The 20,037-nt window shown below is 42.2% G+C and overlaps 1 protein-coding gene across 1 annotated transcript in view; it reads right to left on the bottom strand.

Annotated features, from left to right (window-relative positions):
• The window catches only part of RAB31 (RAB31, member RAS oncogene family), a 133,458-nt gene that overhangs the window by 51,053 nt on the left and 62,368 nt on the right, over positions 1-20,037 (bottom strand). The window contains exon 3 of the mRNA XM_025886796.2: positions 19,223-19,304. Within this exon, the coding sequence (XP_025742581.1) occupies positions 19,223-19,304 (82 nt within the window). The remainder of the gene's footprint in view (positions 1-19,222; positions 19,305-20,037) is intronic.

The following is a 20,037-nucleotide window of genomic DNA, read 5'->3' as shown; positions in this document are numbered from 1 at the left end:
GATACATAGAGATTCCATGTATATTTTGAAGAACAGATCTTTGGATATATTTGAAGACTATATCGTGGAAAGGTTTTGAAACCTGAGAAGGAAGAGCTAGTTTAACAGAAAAATGGACAAAGGATATATATAGATAAATCTCCAGGGAAGAGACATTTTGCCAATAAATTGACAAATTGCCAATAAATATTTTTAAACGTTCAATTACAGTAAAAGAAATGAAAATAAAAGCAATGAAGAGGCATGTATTAATTTATTAAATATCAAAAAGATTTATTATATCCATTATTGGTTTGGATTTGGGCAGGGGGCCACTCTCACATGTTACATGGGAATGTATTTTAAGACCTTCTTGCAGCGCCTGGGTGGCTCAGTCGGTTAAGCATCTGCCTTCTGCTCAGGTCATGATCCCGGGGTCCTGGGTTCAAGCCCCTTGTCAGGATCCCTGCTCAGTGGGGAGTCTGCTTCTCCCTCTCCCTCTGCCCCTCCCTTCTCTCTCTCTTTCTCTCTCTCTCTCTCTTTCTCTCTCTCTCAAATAAATAAATAGAATCTTAAAAAAAGACCTTCTTATAAAAAGATGCTCAACATCACTAATCTTCAGAGAAATGCAAATCAGAATCACAATGAGATATCACACCTGTTAGGATGGCTGTTATCAAAAAGACAAAAGATAACTAATATGGGTGAGGATGTGGGAAAAAGGGAACCCCAATGCGTTGGGAATATAAATTGGTGCAGCCACTGTAGAAAAGAATACAAAGGGTCCACAAAAAAATGCATAACTATATGATCCAGCAATTCCCCTTTTGGGTATATACCTAAAAAAAATGAAATCAAATACCTCAAAGAGATATCTGCACTTCCATGTTCATCGCAGCCTATTCACAATGCACAAGACATGGAAACAACTTAAGTGCCTACTGATGAATGAATGAATGAATCAATGAATGAATGAAGAAAATTTGGTGTGTGTATATACACAATGGAATATTATCCAGCATTTAAAAAGGAAATCCTGACATTTGCAATAACATGGATGAATCTAAAACACATTATGCCAAGTGAAATAAGCCAGATGTAGAAAGAAAAAAACTGCATGATCTCACTTATATATGGAATCTTAAAAAGTCAAATACTTGGGGTGCCTGGGTGGCTCAGATGGTTAAGCATCTGCCTTCGGCTCAGGTCATGATCCCAGGGTCCTGGGATCGAGTCCCGCATCGGGCTCCCTGCTCCTTGGGAGCCTGCTTCTCCCTTTGCCTCTCTCTCTCTCTCTCTCTCTCTCTCTCTCTGTCTTTCATGAATAAATAAATAAATAAATCTTTAAAAAAAGTCAAATACTTAGAAGCAGAAACTAGAAGGGTAGTTACCAGGAGCGGGGAAGGGAGGGAGTTGGGGAGATGTTGGTGAAAGGGTACAAAGTTGCAGTTACAGGGGATGAATAAGTTCTAGAAATAGAATGCACAGCATGATGACTGTGGTTAATTATAGTGTATTGAATCTGGAAATTTGCCAAAAGAGTAGATTTCAGGTGCTCTCATCATTTACAAAAGGGAAAAGGTAACTATGTGAGAAGATATGTTAACTAGTTTGACTGTAGTAATAATTTCACTATATCTATGTACATCAAACCATCGTGTTGCACACTTAAATATGTAATTTTTATTTTTTAAAAAAAAGAGAGACTTTCTTTAAAAACCACTATTGATAATATATATCAAAAGTTAAAATGTGCATATTGTTTGACCCAGCAATTCCACTTACAGGAACATATATTGGAGTGATCATCACACACACCAAGCTACTCATCCCTATGTTATACATGGGAGCAAATATTTGAAAACAACCTAACGGTTCATCATAGAGAATCCATTAATGGTATCTGCATATAATGGAATATTCTGCAATAATTAAAATGGTGGTGGGGATTTTCATTTACAGGAAAAGGTTACATACTGTTGAAGGAATAAAAAAAAAGTCTCAAAGCAGCCTATGAAGCATGCTGTAATTCAGAGTAAAATGTGAGTGGGTGTGTCTATGTGTACAGCTATAACAATGTTTCTCAAAATGTTCACAGTGGGATTTCTAGTGATTTGTACATTTTTCATATAAGAGTCCGCACAGCAGACTCTTCCATTAGTCTGCATAGCATTATACATAGCATAAATGTTTACAATGTTTTTTTAAAAAAATAAAACAGGTTTTTAAGTTAAAAAAGAAAAGGCAGCCAATTTTTATTGGAGAGTAGGATAAGGAGCAGGGAGGGAAGGAAGGATGGATCCTGAAGCTTTTCCAGCAAACAACAGAACCATTATTCATTCATGTTTATTTCCCATATAATACCTATCACTGAATAAAGACCTGCCAAATCGAAATGATCCTCTTTGGAAATGTGAAGCACATCAGTTCCTGAGAAGGCTAGTGCGGCACTCTCAAGAGTGTGGAAGGAAGCAGGCTCTTTCTCAACTCCCAGGCCTTGTGCAAGCCTCCACCTTGAACAGAAATTGCCCTGGTGCCTCTGTGGTTTTCGTAAAAGGGAATGGGTTGGATGGAGCTCAGGATGAACCCAAGAGTTCCCAGCTGACGGCCCCTGGCCACTCGCCAGGACTCACTGGAGGACAGCAGGCCATTTACCATGCATGCCTTTCAAATTCACTGCCCAACACTGTGTATTTGTTGTAATTGTTAGGCATCAATAAATCTATTTTTAATCTGTCCTTTGGCAATCCACTCCACATGTAGAAAATAAAATCAGAATTCTTGCCCAAAGGGATGAAAAAGCAATGTATTTTTGAAACATTCCTGCTTTGCTAAGGGTAAGGAATGCATATAAAGTGTCCTTTAGCCCAATTACATAAAATGCCCATTTTTTTTCAAAATAGCTTCCATATAAGAAAGGTCCACTTAAACATACCATATAGGTACAAAATTTATATCTCAAAAATCAAGATGCTTGTGGACTCAAGCACAGAAAGGAGCAAATTGTGGATATCTTCTTAAGACAGAGTCATTTTCAGCTATAATGCCATGAACTGAATCTAAAATGGTCACTGGTGTGCAGGTCTCATGAATTATTGAATAGATCTTTGTATATAATGCATTACTTGTTCTTTCCTTCCTCCAAATGGAATCATTTTGAAATAAATCTGTTGGTGAAGCCACTTAAATGACTTTATTGCTGGGGACTTGGGGGTTTTAATGAGTTAAAAGTTCGTCTCAGTTCTAAAACCCAATAATGCATTGACCAAAGGATAATATTTGTGGAGGACAAAAAGATAAATCACTTCTGGTCAACAATGTGTATACTCTTCCCCGTACAAATATAAAAACAAAAGCACCACAATTGGCTTCAGTACTCAACATGACATAATTCAATTTCTGTAGAGTCCAAATTAAGACTGATGAAAACACTCACATAAAAGATTCTTGTAGAAACAAAATTTCACAATCACAGGAGGTTGCTATAATTTTTAAATCTCACCTTGAAGAGTTCTTTGAAAATTAGCAGGACAGATGCCAATTCAAAATCCCTTCTTCCCTAACTATCCAGCAAAATATCTAGAATACTGAATTAAAGTACTCAGATAACTCTCAAGTGACATTTAATTATTTAGAAAAAGCACAGGGAATTGTGAAAAGCCAATCTGACCCTCAAAAGAAATGGCTGTTTATGTACTTAGTGTGTGTGACTGTGTGTTTTTTTTTTTTAATTTTGCATGTCTACAGAATAAAAGACAAGGGAACAGTCTTCTTCAAGCTTCTCAGACTTTTACAGATGGATGTTAACCTTGTCCCCATTTCCGGCAACTAGGAAAGGATAAGTAGGTATAACCTTTCTGGAAAGCAAGCAGACAATGAATAGCAAGAGTCCTGAAAATGTTCATACACTAATTCAACAATCGCACTTCTGAAGGGAATGGTCACAGATGGTCACGAAGTAACCAGAATTCACTCCAGAATTATCAGTCATGCTGAAAAACTGGAACCTTTTTCAACGTCTAGCCATCAGGGACCAGAAACGTAAATTTGTCTACACTCCCTCTGAATCTAGATCTCTTCATACTTTGCTCCTAGCCAAGCAATGGACTGCTGTGCAGCAGTGAAACTCACATTTCTGAAAAATAAGAGATGGCACGAGACACAAGGGGAGCAGTCTGATACTTCCCAAGGGTTTTCTACAGAACCCTGGGCTCGTGAGGTGCTTTTCGGAAAAAAGGTTTCTTGGCCAAATAAGTTTGATAAATGCTATATGTAATAATGCCCCCCTGGAGATTGGTGACGTATTATTAGTACATTAAAGGCTCTGAAAATTTCTGTAGTAAAGAAACCTATTTGTTTTGGTTTTAATTCAGACTTCTCAGTTGATTTTTTTAACCTTTTTTCAAGTAATATGTATTAACATCTTGAGACCCAGTATGCTCAGAGCCCACATTAAAGGCAAAGTATGAAGAGATCTAGACTCAAAGGAAGTCTAGACATCCATGCCTGGCTCTATTCTGGTAAAATACAGGTGGTGATGTGGGAAACAAAAGTAAAAGAAAAAAAATCAAATTTCCTTACAACTTACAACCCATTGATAAGTCCTTGAGACAGGCAGTGTGACCTTCCTCTAGGGACTCAACTGCCTCAATGTTAAATACTTGAGCTTAACCTCACCTCCAGGATCCTTTAAGTCTCCTTTCACATATAAAAATTCCTCTGGAAACTTCCTTTATCTCTACCCTCCCCCCCACAAGATATGTGTTAGCAATCATCCTCCAAGCATATGGCCCACTGATATACATCTGAAGGGACTCATGACTCAGTTATTACTAGTAGTAAATGACCTTTTCCTAACAACAGCTAGCCCTCCAAGGTCCTGGCAACCTTGCTTCCAAATTCCTTAGAGACTGACTCTATCCCTAACCCACTTGCAACTTAAAAGGTATGTAAACTGCCACTCCTCATGACCCCAGTGCAGCTCTTTCTGCCCACCAGGTCTTGTCCCATGTTTTAATAAAATCACCCTGTTTGCACCGAAGATGCCTCAAGAATTCTTTCTTGACCACTGGCTGCAAACCCCAATATTTTCATATCAGGTAACAGTGGGGGTGGGGTCGGTGGTGATAACTAAGGTTTTTCCAGCTCTGTGACGATACTTATGGCCAAAGTAAGGCAGACTCTAGATGGAACCTCCTTCCTTTGCCCAGCTCTTGATTCTTCCAAGTGCATTACTTACAACACAAACCTCCTTTCTTCCCATCCCACACCGTCCTGTACGTGTGTGCATGCACACACTGCTCAGCACACAGTGGAAAGTCTTATTCCAGGAAATATCCTAATCCTCCAGACCACCCAGTCTGCTCCAGGCAAAATTCCTTAAATGCAGGTTTGTGGCATCATAAATTCCATAGCAGCAAAAATTCTGCATGTCAAGAATGAGCAGTAGTGGAAAACACATGAAGTTTCCAAACAAGGACAGGCTCCAGCTGGGCTCTGCCTCCCCAGATGAGAATTATCCAAGCCAGACTGCTCTCGCATCAAGTCCAGAAACTTGTAGGGATGGGTTATGTGTTACAATCTTCAGAGAACACTGTCCCTGGGAGCCCATGCTGGCCTGTGTCTGGTGCCAACACACAATCAGAAATTCTCACCATCTCACAGAACCCTGAGGCCATGGACAGTCAAGGCAGAAGCCAAAAAAATACACCGTGGTTCATTAGGATTCAAAGAGGGAAGTGGTAGAGGAAAATTCTTGACATTCCCAACATTCTCAGCTGGCAAAAGCTGAATGGAAAAACCATTACTGAATGTTCTTTCTGTGCCATTCAGAAGAATGTTTCTGAGGTTTACACAGACCCTCTCTCTCCACAGAAAAGAAGAAGGCCTATTTAATATGCCCACTCAGATGTCCTACAATCCAATAGTAGGTAAAGTTAAATAGAAAAAGGGCTGGGAAACTATATGGCAGACTATTAACAGTAGTTATTTCTGAATAATGCCATTATAGGCAGACCATCACTTGTTATAATATGTCTGGATTATTTCTTTAAAATTTTTAATAGGATACACTACTTTAACAATGAGAAGGGATTTTCTTTCCCCCCTTCTTTCTTCTTTCTTTCAATTTGCCAGTTAAAGTCAAAGAGCTTCCTCGACATTCAGGGATCTGGGCACTGAAGCAAAAGTACCAGGAGGAAGCTGGGTTTTAGAGGTAACCTGACCTCCTTTTGACTCCATTGTTGACAAGGTACGGTCCAAACGTTCTTTAGGAGACAATGATAAAACACAAATCCAAACATCCTTCCACAAAAGAAGGTGTTGGTGGGGAGGGCACGGATTCATGTTTTGTAAAAGACAAGGTAATTAACTGGCATATTCTGATTCCTAGAATAATGTATAAGAAGTCAAGGTTTTGAAATGATGTAGAAATACATTTCTTCCCACCCATGTTAATACCCAACTACAGAGAACCTCAGCTCTAATTCCTGTCTGTTAGCAAGCCAATGGAATTTCCTCAAAGTCCAGAACTCTGTCCCACCCTGTCCCGAAGTTATCTGTGTTTCTCATCACACACAATCCCCGTTCATTGGAAGGAAATGCCATGAGGGTTGGTCATGGCTCTCCTCTCTGTATGCTGCACTCTGCTCAGGTTGCTTTGGTCTCTCCAGCCTGGATACAGCCCTCCTGTTCACAGTAAATATCCCATCTTCAAGACACGTCTCTCTGCAGAACAGGACAGCAAAGCAAACATCACTTGGGATTACACCCGGAGCAGGGCAGACCGTGGCCCATGGGCCCCAGAGTGGGGCCTGACCCAGCACTCCCTGGTGGTGGTACCCATCCTGGAGCCCTGCCACCATGGTACCCGCAGAAAAGCCTGCCTTGCTGGGCACCCATGACAAGCTTCCTGAATCTGTGACAGCACCTTGCTAGGAAGAGATCAGGGTCACACAAAACACACTTGCAGGCATGTGGTTTCATTCACCCCCAAAGCACCAGGCACCCAGGCCTCTGCGCTGTGTTCACCGAGTACAGCCTGCAGACCCACCTTTCCTTGACTGGTTATCTGGAAGTTTCCACTGGAGAATTTAGATACTGTAGTGGCCACACAGCAGCCAGAGGGATCCTGTTTTCAACTTCTGAGTTATGTTATTTACACATACCATCGAATCTATTTTTAACTTTTTAATTGTGGAAATTTTCAACCATACGCACAAGAAGAGAGCATGGTACAATGCACTTCCATGCTCTCATCTCCTAGTCTCAAGATCAGCCCGAACACATGGCCCCTGGCATGTTTCCACCTCCCCTCCCCCCCGCCCCCACCACTGGAATCTTCGGAAGCCAACACTCGACGTCATATTATGTTAACTGTAAAGCAGAATGGTTTTTTCTTCAAAGTCAAATTGTGTCATTTTTCAATATCCTTCTAACTTACTAAGCATAAAATCCAAACTGTCCTATGGTGTCACTGGGGCACTCGGCCCGTCCTCCCTCTCTCTCTCCCCAGCCCCTGGCCTCCTCCCTGCTCCCTGAACACGCAGCCACATGGAGCCCTCAGGGTCGTCCCACATGCCTTCCCCAGACTGGACCCACCTCCACTAGACATCCTCACTCCCACCTTTCATTCACACCTTTTTCAACTGCCACCTCCTCTCAGAACCCTCCTGACCCCCTATCTGGGCCATAGCAGGGACTCACAAATACATAATGACAGAACACACGTGATAAATCAATAACCCTGTGAAGGCAGATGGACTAGATAAAACTCTTCCCATTTTACAGATGAGAAAATAGGCTCAGAATGGTTCAGTAAATTGCCCACAGACACACAGCTCTTAAATGGTGTAACCAGCCCTCAAACACAGATCTTCTGACTCCAAATTCCATACTCTTTCCATTCTTCAGTTGCTTCCCTGCAATGAAACGCTGCATAAGTTGGTGTAATGCAGATACGGACTTATACTAAACATATTCATTCATTCAACTAGTATCTATTGAACACTTGGTATGTGACAGGAACTGTTATAAGGAGGTGGCAGGTAGAATAACAGTCCCCAGAGATGTCCACATCTTAATCGCTGGGGCCTGAAAATATGTTATGCTACATGGCGAGGGGGCATTGAGGTTGCTCACGGAATTAAGGTTGCTGACCCAGCTGATCTTGAGATGGGAAGATTATCCTGCATCGCACAGTGTCCAGAATCATCATGAGGGTCCTTACGGGTGGCAGAGGGAGGCAAGAGAGTCAGAGAGCTTGGAAGATGCTCTGATGCCAGCTTTGAAGATGGAGAAATGCGGGCACAAACCAGGGAAGCCAGGCAGCCTCTGAAAAAGGCCAGGAACGGATTCTTCCCCAAAGCCTCCAGAAAGGAACACAGCCTGCCTATGCCTTGGTATCGGCCTGGTAAGCCCTTCTCAGACTCCTGACTTTCAGAACTGTGAGCGAGTTGTTTGGAGCTGCTCGATGTGTGGTGATCTGTTCCAGCAGCCCTAGGAAACAAACAGAAGGTGAAGAAGAAGGGCGGAATCAGGCCGCCTTCAAAGGGGCTGCTGTGGATATAAATGTCTCCAAACAGCGAGCTCTGTGTTCTGAGGACACTCCAGCTGTTCCTGTTTAGACACGTCCTTTGGCGCCTGAGGAGCACACTCTTCTGTTATTAGATGAAGTCCATGTGCCTAATTTCCTTGTCGCGAACGACATTCACAGGTTTCATAGGCCGTTTGGCTTATATTTGATCCAGACGCAGGAAATTAGGTGCACAGAAGTACAAAGCGAAGGGGAGGGAGAGGTGGGAATGGAGGGGAGGGCAGGGAAGGAGAGAGGAGAAAAACACAAGCAGATAAAGTGCGTCTTAGAGTCTTCCTCCTACGCGCGCGGTGGCCTGTCTTTGCCCGCGGAGAGTCGGAGAACGGAAGTTGGCCTCAACCCAGGAGCACAGACAATGCTTCATAATTATAAGCTACTTAGGGTGTCCCCGACCAAAATGCACACCCGTAAAATGTCGTTGCCTGACTTGTGAAGAGTCCTCCCCTAGTGGCGTGGCCGTCCCTCCAGAACAGGCGAGTCCCCCCGGAGGGGCTGGCGCAGGCAGGCCTGGAGGGGGGCAGACACCCACCGGGGAACGAAGGACAACGGTGGGGTCTACTGTGACAGAGAGGGTGCTGCAGGGACAAGGAGCAGGGGCCACTTTCAGGCAGGAGAAGCTCCCCCTTGCTTCACGACACTTGAAGCTGCAGGCTTCCCTCTCCGCCGTTCCTGTCTGTCCCCTCCCCATTTCCTTTCCCTGGCTTCCAGCCTTCTCATCGCGGGCTGAGGGCACAAGTGCTTGGAGTTTCCCTTAGCACTCACTACCTTTATTTTAATATACGGACATGTCCTTCCTCGTTCTCTCCCGCCAGTGCCATTCTGCACCTAAGCTCTTAATTTCCTAAATGACACCAACACCCCCAAAGGGAACACCTCTGGGAACCGGGTCGGCCCGCAATGGCGGCTCTAGCCCTGCCCACACGGCTGCCGTCGGACTCCGCAGCTCGAATGCCACGGTCACCCTTTCCTCCCACAGCTTCTGTCTCCGATTTCTAAACACCCCTGGACCTCCTCGGCTGTACCACTTTTAAATCAGGCGCTTCCTGAGGCTTCTTCTAACAGATGATGTGGCAGAGCCCTACCACGGAGCTGTTTACCCCCTTTTTAACAGCATACAAAGATGTTGTACATACAAAGACGGATCTGCAGGCTTCTGCTGGGTCTCCTTACCACATAGTCCTCACTGGGTTTTCCTTCTGAGGGGGTGCGACGGGAGCGGAGGGTGGAGAGGAGGAATAGCTCCCTTACAGGACGTCATTGTGTACTAATTAAAAGCACCGTTCTCTTGTGATAGGTGGGGAAGGAATGCAAAACCTGGTATTGACCCTCTTCCACTGGACGTAAATCCTTACGGAAATCGTTCTCCAGTGGGTGTGGGAAAGGTGCAAGAGGGTGAAGCAATTTCCCTCCAGCCGTGGGCGAGGAGCAGAGTCTGCGCATGTGCCGTTGGCTGCGGCCACTGGCAGCCGGGCCTGTATTTCCAGTGGCCGCAGGGCAAGCAAGGAGGAAACCAGAGCAGCTCGTTCGGAGCCTCTAAGACGCCCCATTCTTCAAGAACTTCCAAAGGTCAAAATTTCCTCTGACTTTAGCCACAGTCTATGAAAAGACAACCATTTTCTTGACCACAGAGTCCGGGACCTCGAAGAAAGAAGGAAAGAAAGCACACAAAAAGTTTCTTTTTGATGTTTATCAAGCCCAAACTTGACCTCAGCTATTTGCTGCCTTCGTTCTCTTTTCTTTCTCGGGGGCCCACGGAGACCCGGCGTTTCGGCCACGGCCCTGCCGGGCTGCCTCTGTCTCTGTGCATGTCATCCTGTCACTGTAGGAGCCTGGGAGGCGCTTGCAAATGTAGGCCCAAGGAGGCGAACAGCAGCACGGCTCCCCAGCACGCTCACCCGTGGGCTCCTGGAGGGCACCAGCGGGACTTGGCCTTCTTCAGGTACCCAGCTTCCAGGAACACTTCTTTTTTAAAGATTTTATTTATTGAGAGAGAGAGAGCACGAGCAGGGGGCAGTGGGAGAAGCAGACTCCCCACTGAACAGGGAGCCCGAGGCGGGACTCGATACCAGGACCCTGGGATCATGACCTGAGCCGAAGGTAGACGCTTAACGATCTGAGCCACCCAGGCCTCCCAGCCGGGAAAAATTCTGACAGAAGAAACAAGCAAAGAGTAAACAAATTGGGGTGGTGTAAATATACTTATTATATTATTTTCTGGAGTGCTTGAAATATCTCACAATTGGGGGGGAAAGTTTGTACACTCACTAGGAGAGTCACTGCAAGCCTTTGAATCAATGGGTTTCAGCACCTTATCACACTCTCTTGAGCACTATGTATTAAGTAATAAAGTCTGGTCCCGGGTTAGATAACACGCTGAAAAAAACTAAATCGGCAGCAAATAATACTATTTTGAAGATAGGTTCCTTCTTTTAAAAAACATAATTTAGTCAAGTATCATGCATTTCAAATCTAGTAATAGTTTGGTAAATTTTAAGTGATCACTTCATAAATATAACCTTACAGTTCTATATGAATTTGTTACAGGGAACACATTTTAACATTTCAAAGATTTAATATTTTATTCAGAATCATTTAAGTACTGCTCTGAGGTCAAGGCTGCACTTCTGGTCCACAGTTAGAGATGAAAAACAGTTTGCAACTTGTTTATCACTTATAACTTAAAGGTTTTAGGAGTAGGTAACCTCACATTCATCTATAGATTTAATCCAATCCCTATCAAAATACAGCTGGAGTTTTTGCAAAAATGTAAAAGCTGATCCTAAAATTCCTGTCGAAATTAAAGGGACACAGAATAGCCAAAATAATCTTGAAAAAGGACAAATTTAGAGGACTCATACTTCCTAATTTCCAAACTTGCTAAAAAAAAACCTACAGCAATCAGGGCAATGTGGTATTGGCAGAAGGGTAAAAATTAGATCAAAGAAAGAGAACAGTCCAGAATTAAATCCGCACATTTGTGGTCATCTGATTATCATATCAACAAAGGTGCCAAGAAAACCAATTTGGGCAAAGAATAATCTTTTCAACAAATTGTGTTGGGACAACTGATTTTGTATGATAGCAACATACAGGGAGTGAAGTTGAATCCCTTCCTTACAAGATATGCAAAACTGGATCATAGGGCTAAAGGTAAAAGCTAAAACTATAAAACTCTTAGAAGAACATATAGGAGTAAATCTTTATAAACCTGAGTTTGGCAAAGACAAGTGTTGGTGGGAATGTGGAGCCTCATACGTTGCTGGTAGGAATATAAAATGGTGCAGCCACTTTGGAGAAGTTTGGCTGGTCCTCAAAATGCTAAACAGAGAGTTACCATAGGACCCATCAATTTCAGTCCTAGATATATTCCTAAGAGATTAAACAAACAAACAGAACTATCTACATAAAAACTTGTACATGAATACTTAAAGCAGCATTATTTATAAAAACCAAAATGTAGAAACAACCTAAATGTCCATAACCTGATGAATGGATAAACAAAATGTAGGGCATCCATACAGTGGAGTATTAATCAGCCATGAAAAAGAAGGAAGCACTGATTCAGTTATAATGTGGATGAACATTGATGACATTATGCTAAGTGAAAGAAGGCAGTCACAAAAACACACAGATTGCATGATTCCATCTATATGAAATGTCCAGATGAGACGAATCTAGAGGCAGAAAGCAGCCAAGGGCTGGGGGACTTAGGAAGAAATGGGGAATGACTGTTAATGGGTTTAAAATTAATTGTAGCAACAGCTACACAATCTTAATATACTAGAGTCCACTGAACTGTACACTTTAAATGAGTCAATTGTATGGTCTGTGGATTAGATCTCAATAAAGCTGGGTTTGTTTGTTTTTTTAAAGATTTTATATTTAGTTGAGCGAGAGCATGAGCAGCAGGGAAAGGGACAAGCAGGCTCCTCACTGAGCAGGGAGCCCGACATGGGGCTCGATCCCAGGACCCTGGGATCATGACCTGAGCCAAAGGCAGATGCTTCACTGACTGAGCCACCCAGGCGCCCCTCAATAAAACTGTTTTTCAAAAAGAGAGGTAATACTCTACATGCTGATAATCCCTGCAAAACAAATGCAGACAAAAACGTTTATCAGTCAATTTTATTTCCAACACTAAAACTCCAGGATGGATTATCCAAAAAAAGTGAAAGCATGGCTCAGCTGCTTCAGAGGTGAACCAGGGAATGAAAACAAAAAGCTTATGAGACCGAAGCTTTGAGCAAGTCTAGAATGGGTGCAGGAGTGGACAGGAAAAGAGTTTCCCCTGTCAAGGAACAGGTAAATAGAGAACTTCATACTACAGCTACCTTCCTACTGGGCTCTCTTCAGAAACACAGGGAGGGACCATCTCAGGCACCAGGAAGTAATGAATATACAGTTGACCCTTGAACAACACGGGTTTGAACTGCACAAGTCCACTTAAATGCAGATTTTTTATTATACAGTACTGTGAACACATTTTGTTATGATTTTCTAATAACCTTTTCTCGAGCTGACTTTATTGTAAGAGTACAGTATATTACATGTAACACACACAATACGTGTTGTCATGAAGGCTTTCGTCAACAGTAGGTATTAACAGTTACGTTTTGGGGGAGTCCAAAGTTATACATGGATTTTCAACTGTGTGGGGGGTCAGCACCCCTAACCCCCATGTTGTTCAAGGGTCCACTGTATTTTAAAAGCCACAGGAGGGCAAACATTATCTCTACAGTTTCAGATTTCTTAGCAGGAAATTCATTTTGGATAAAACATTGTAGAGTGTGTAAAAGGAAAGTTCAGTGGGAAAAGACTGAGGTAGATGTCTGAAAAAAAGTCCCAAGCTGGATGAAGTAGAGCCTCCAAAGTACACAGAGCAAGAGAACCCAGTAGAAGCCTGTGGCAGACAAAATTATGACCACCAATTAATTGTTCACCTCTTTGTGAATCCATGCCCTGCTTATGCCAATGGAGTTTTCTCCGTTCCTTTAAAGGCTATGTCTCCCTATCATTTGACCTTGGGCTAAGCCATGTGACTTGCCTTGGCCAAATGAATGTAGGCCATGTGTCATGTGCTCGTTCTAACGCTAGCATTAAGAGGCCTCGCGTCTGTGCCTTACTCCTCATGCTTCTGCATTGCCCAAGAAGAGCTTCCTCAGGTAGCTGCTGCCTTTCTAACCCCAGAATGAACAAGCAAGCAGAGTCCCCCCAGCCACTACCACACAGACAGACCCACAGCTTGAAGCAGAGCCACCTCAGCTAGAGAGCTCCATAATATTTTTGAAACTTTTCTGTTAAGTATGAGTTTTTTGTTTTTTGGGGTTTTTTTGTAGGCTCCACACCTACTGTGGAGCCCAACGCACGTCTTGAACTCACAACCCTCAAATCAAGACTGGAATGGAGATCAAGAGTCAGACATTTAACCAACTGAGCCACCCAAGCACCCCAGTACAAGAGTACTTTTAAATAAAAAGATAAAAAAAAAGAATTAACACACACAGCCATGTGTCAATTTTCAGGATTAATAATGGTATTCTAAATTCTAAATAAAGTCTTGTTTATTTAAGATCATATTTAGACTTCCACAATAGCTCAATATTTTATTAAATAATATGGGCTTAGTCCTATTCAGTATTCAATATTGTTCTTACTTATAATTTCTTTCATTTTCAGTGTTCTGTCGATTTTTTAAAAATACCCAAAAAAAGGCGGTAGTTAAAAATTATATAATTTCCTACACAAATCTTTGCATCATGTCATTTTCACCATTAAATTCAAAGCTCCAGAATTCCTGCTAAATATTGGGAAAGGGGGCCAGACTTTTTTAGTCTGTATATGTGTTCTCCAATTTCATCTTTAAAAAGTATATAATGATGAGCTTGATTTCAGAAGTCAATCTATTCAACTTCAGATGTGTTAGTAGAGTCAAGGGAGAGCTTTTATTCTAACCAAAGAACCATCAATTCACCTTTGCGGAATTTGTCACTGTGGCACATTTGAAATGCAAATTTTATAAATACAATTATTCTGACTGAGGCAGTAGGGCAGAGAGACAGCCATAACACTGACTTCAACCCAAGTGAAACAAGATAATGATGTTAATATTTGTTCATGTTAGATTCTTAGAATAATATTGCTCTGATGGATCAGATCAAGAAAATGAAGCATGGGCGCCTGGGTGGCTCAGTTGGTTAGGCGACTGCCTTCGGCTCAGGTCATGATCCTGGAGTCCCGGGATCGAGTCCCGCATCGGGCTCCCCGCTCAGCGGGGAGTCTGCTTCTCCCTCTGACCCTCTTCCCTCTCGTGCTTTCTCCCATTCTCTCTCTCTCAAGTAAATAAAAATAAAATCTTTAAAAAAAAAAAAAAAAAAAAAGAAAAAAAAACAGGAAATCTTCCAAGATATGAACATTTTAATAGAGTTATTCTATGGATTGCAATTGTGTTTTAAAGCAAAAACAGAATGACTTGGAAGCACACATCTAGAACACGGAGGTTGCAATTCCTATTGATGAGACTTTTTTTTGGAGAGGGGGTGCAGGGGGAGAGGGAGAGAGAATCCCAAGCAGTCTTCATGCTCAGCGAGGAGCCCAATGGTGGGCTCGATTTCATGACCCTGAAACCGAGACCTGAGCCGCTTAACCTACTGAGCCACCCGGGTGCCCCAAAACATTTTAATAACAATGAGGATATTCTAGTCCCCAGTTTATGTGGAAAAACAAAGAAAGGAGTCAAAAGGAAACCCAAAGGGAAAGACAGACGTGTGGACACATTAGGACAGAAGTCTCATCTTCCCATCACAAACTCTGACCAGTGGAAGAGAGGAGGACGAAGCTGGGCAGATATATTCCTTTCTCTCCCCTGGGACCTCTTCGAGCTCCTGTATATATCCTTCCAGGGCGTCTGCTGACCCACTGCTGAGTTCTCCTCATAGCTCCACACAAAGCAGAAACCAGGACAACAACTCATTCCGAGAGGACAGATGAAAACCCCCAAAAGCCCACACCAACGCTACAACACGGGCACTCCAATGGCACTCTTGCCCCCTCTATACCCCTCTTGGTAGCAACAAACTGAATGCACAAACCTTGAAAATGTTAAGCTTCTAACAAATTGGATCCAACAATCACTTGCTTAATTGAAAATGGTTAAATTTGAAAACACTTTTTTACAGAGGCAGTCTATGGATTACCGTTTGCCATTGAAAGGATCATAGGATGTTCATCATATGTGGTTGAATGAAAAGCATAATTAAGACAGCATATCAAGAATGAACACTCTCTTCTACAAAGAGAGGGAGGAAGAGAGGACTCCTTTTACCTTTCCAGTGCTCAGATGGGAGAGTGAGTTCTCAAGAGTATGAATTTGTGCCACAAATGTAGTCCAGAATGAATATTGTGTATGCTAGGCAGAAGTGGTTCGATAGTTCCACAAGTAAACAAACACTGAGTAATTAACACATGCTAAGCACTGCACTGAGCATTATCCCCCTTTGAGGACACAGAAATCTATGTCTTTATATTATCAAACCATAAATCCAAAGAGATTTTGTTTGTTTAAAATTGTGAAGACTAAGAAGAACAGTAGCCAATTCCTACAAAGATAAGGAGGGATAATAAAGTGCGCTGGACTCCAGCAATTAATGAGACAGAACAAACAGCAGTAGGTACATGCAGCAGCAGGGAAGGTATTTTTAGCTCCAACATTAGGCAATGTCATTACAAGCATGATTAAATCCAGCAAAAAGCTGCCAAAATGACTGAGAAATTGCCATCCCTGGAGAGATGCGAGACTGCACGGAGGGACAGCAGACAAGGACGGCCTAAGGATAACGAAGTCAGGCCTTCGACGGTTAGAGCGATCAATGACCACAAAAGCTGTGCAGACATTTCTCACATGCTTTCCACAAATCTAGATTCTAAAAAGCATCCACCTGAAGTCCTCAGCCAAAAGTCAGTCCCTCCTCCCCGAAGCACTAGTGTGGACTTGGCCTTGCACACCTAATACTAAAAATTATCATAGTAGATACTACTAATAATACACATAACACTGATACAATAATATATAATATATATAATGCATAATATAATATGTATAATATAATAACATATATAATACTATGCTTTTAAAATGACAGACAGCAATACAGGCACAGATGTCTATCACCTCTAAAAATCCAATTTTAGGAAAAGCAATTAGAATTATTAGAAATATGGTCATACGAAAAATTTTCTATTGCTATTTTGCTTTGAGATGGTCAGGGAGCAAGCTACAAACTACAGTAGTCACTTTAGAGGACCAAATTTCATCAAAAGCAGTCACCTACTTGAATATTTTATCAGAATAGGTAAGGAGATGTCAAATACTCCGTTTAGATCATATAGAAATCTCTCTTCAGAAACACTGTTATTACCACATGAAAACAGCAAGTTATAAAGAACCCTGAGCCCTTTGATATGAAGTTACCAACACACACAGAGTGAGATATCTGAAGAATGGTCATCTAATGTCAATAGCGGAAATAAGACTTATTGTGGGGATCATTTCATAATGTATAAAAATATCAAATCACTACGATGTACACCTGAAGCTAATATTGTATGTCAATTATCCTTCAATTTAAAAACTAAATTTAAAAAACAGTGGAGATAGCTGGGTGGTGGGATTTTGGATAATTTTACTCTTGGCTGCATGGCTTTTGTGTGATTTTTCTAGCAGAACAAAACTACAAAGCAAAGCTCAGGACCCAGACTGCTGGATTCAGATTTCAGCTTTTGGCCTAATGGGCTGTGTGATCTTGAGCAAGTTACTTAACCAGTCCGTCCTTCCGTGACCTCACTTATAAAGAGGGCTAAAAATAGTCCCCAGGTCAGAGTGCTGCAAGAGGACTAAGTGTGTTAGTTAGTACACGGAAGGCATGAGAACACTGCGTGGAACATAGCTAGCCCTCGGGAAATATCCGCCAATAGGAGAAGCAGTAGTACTGCTAATACTAAGCTAGCTATTGGTAAAATTGACTGGTGCTCATTAACAGTGGCTGCAAAAGCAACTATTTCATGACCAAAAGTAAAAATGGGAGCAAGAAAACCTCTCTGCTTAAGTTTACATAACAACCAAAAAACCAAACCCCAAACCCCAAAAACCTGGCAGATCTACATACTACAAATATACATACATAGTAGGTAAAGAGGAAGCTATGTAAAGATGAGATTCCTGAGTATACATTTTCTCCTAGGATCCGCCTTCTCATTTCGGAGGTCAGCAGGCACAGCGGACTAACAGAGTTAAAGAGGTGCTCTAAGTAATGGCTTTGTGTGTACAAGTCTGTGCTCTCAACTTAGCAGCAAAATAGAAGACGTTCTAATGAGGTTAGCATTTGTAGGCCAGAAGATTTGTCCTGATTAAGAAGAAAGACATCTTTAAAACCCCAGTAGCCTTAATCTACAACTGCTAGAATGGGGACTTGTATAAAATGAAAGTTACAGAAACACACACTTGACTTGTTAGGAGCTGATAAGGAAAAGCATGCATTATCCTGAACCCTGGATTCTCTTCCTTTGAGAGAGAGATAATCAATAATGGAATTCAATAACATATTAGAAGGTGGTAAGAGCTATGGAGAAAAAGGAAGTGAGTGGAGCCGGGACGGAAGAAGGGGTAGTGTTGACATTTGAATAGGGTAAGTGGAGAAGGTGACACGTGAGCTTGGATCAGACAAGGGGAAGCTCAACCTATTTTACTCCATAATCATTAGCTCTGATGACAGTTTTGAGCAGGCTGGAAGCCCCCAGTGAAGGCAAGCTAGTGGTTATCCCTGTGTGTCACTTATCCTGCCCACCCCTTTCGACTTTGATAATATACACGCTAGTGATTACACGAATAACCTGTTATAGTCAGTCTGTGCTGGTATTATTTCACTTTTTGAAATCTAAAAACACGAGCTTCTTAAATAATCTTCCCCATCAATATTTTTGGCAAATAAAAGGAATGAAGAATGAGACAAGTCATTGGCTCTTTCTGCTAACCCAACGTCCATTGCCCCATTTTCCAGTAAGAGAACCCATGTTTTCCTTGGGTAACTAAGCCTACCAGACTTCCAACCAATGTGGCTGATGGCAGCCCCTACCTTTAGGGGTAAAGTGTATTACCAGGCCCTACAAATAAGAGTGCCAAATCCCCCATGAACGCTACTACACAGTGTCAAGTTCAGGAGTGGGACACATGACCAAACCAGGTGCTGAGACACGGGGCACAACTCGCGGAAAAGAGGTACCGTCATCCGTGGGACTGCTCAGGTGGCAGAATGCAGGCCTGGAGTCACTGATGGAGCCATCCTTGCCACCCCTGGGGAAGGGAAGGAAGTGAGTCTGCCTAAAAATGAAGCCAGTCTAGAGGGAAGCAAGGAGAGAAACAGGAATAGAGCCGGGTGCCTCTGACAATACATTTGGGGGACTTGATGAACTTGGCCCTATCTCAGGAGGGCCACCCCATACATTTTTCACACAGTGGAAGAACCCATTTCCTTTTTTGATTAAATCACTGAAGCTGGGTTTCTGTCACTTGCAACCAAGAGTCTTGCCAAATACAAAGAAACCTTCGGGAACTGGGCTCAGTATTTTCCTTAGCAAGCCAACAACCCGTACACTTACCCGTTCCTGCCCAGCAGTGTCCCAGATGAGGAACTTATGAAGCTCATTTCCACAAGGCACAGTTTTGGTCATAAAAGATGCCCTGAAAAAGAGAATCAAAATCTCCATGTTACCAGGCGCCCCTACAGTCTTCACAAAGACTCCTGTTTCACACAAGTTCATCTTGCCTCAGCAAGACTCCAAAAGCTCCCTCCTGGCGGACCACTAAGAGGAAAGAAGGGCTGCTAGAGTCCTGTCAGCCAGAAGAAAATATTCTGCATTTTTTGTTAGTCCAACTGGAGGTTTAGGGAAGGAAAAATTTTTTAAAAAGCCAAGAATGAATTCAAAGCACTGTGCTTCCAAAAACACCGTCCTAAGATAGTATGCTCAATTGTTCTAAGATAATAGCCCCAAATCTCAGGAAAGAAAATAAAACCTAAGATTTTAAAAACATATTATTACAACAATGAAGGATGGACAGGGCAGCCCACATCACAGTGTGGGCCTTGTGATGGCACACACAGAAAACTGCCTTCCATATGCACCCGTGCTATGCATCCAACCTAGTAGCAACTAATAGAATACCATATCTCATTCCCACCCTGCTTTTATACATGCAGGGATAAAGGTTGGTGGTTTACCAAATATTTACGTTTTCTCCATTAAAAAAAAAAAAAGAAAAGGATTTGAAACTCTCAGTAGATAGTGAAACACTTGACACTTCCTTTTTTTTTGTATATTTCCTGTTAATAAACATTTTCTTTGTGTTCATGAAAGACGTAAATATACAATATGTTGGAAAGTTTATACCCTTGACTTCTTTTTTCTGTGAGATA

This window comes from Callorhinus ursinus, unplaced genomic scaffold (genome assembly GCF_003265705.2).
Source record: "Callorhinus ursinus isolate GAN/ISIS: 27379988/994484 unplaced genomic scaffold, GSC_fseal_2.0 scaffold11, whole genome shotgun sequence".
NCBI lineage: Eukaryota > Metazoa > Chordata > Mammalia > Carnivora > Otariidae > Callorhinus > Callorhinus ursinus.
This window is presented reverse-complemented; position numbering and strand designations above follow the sequence as displayed.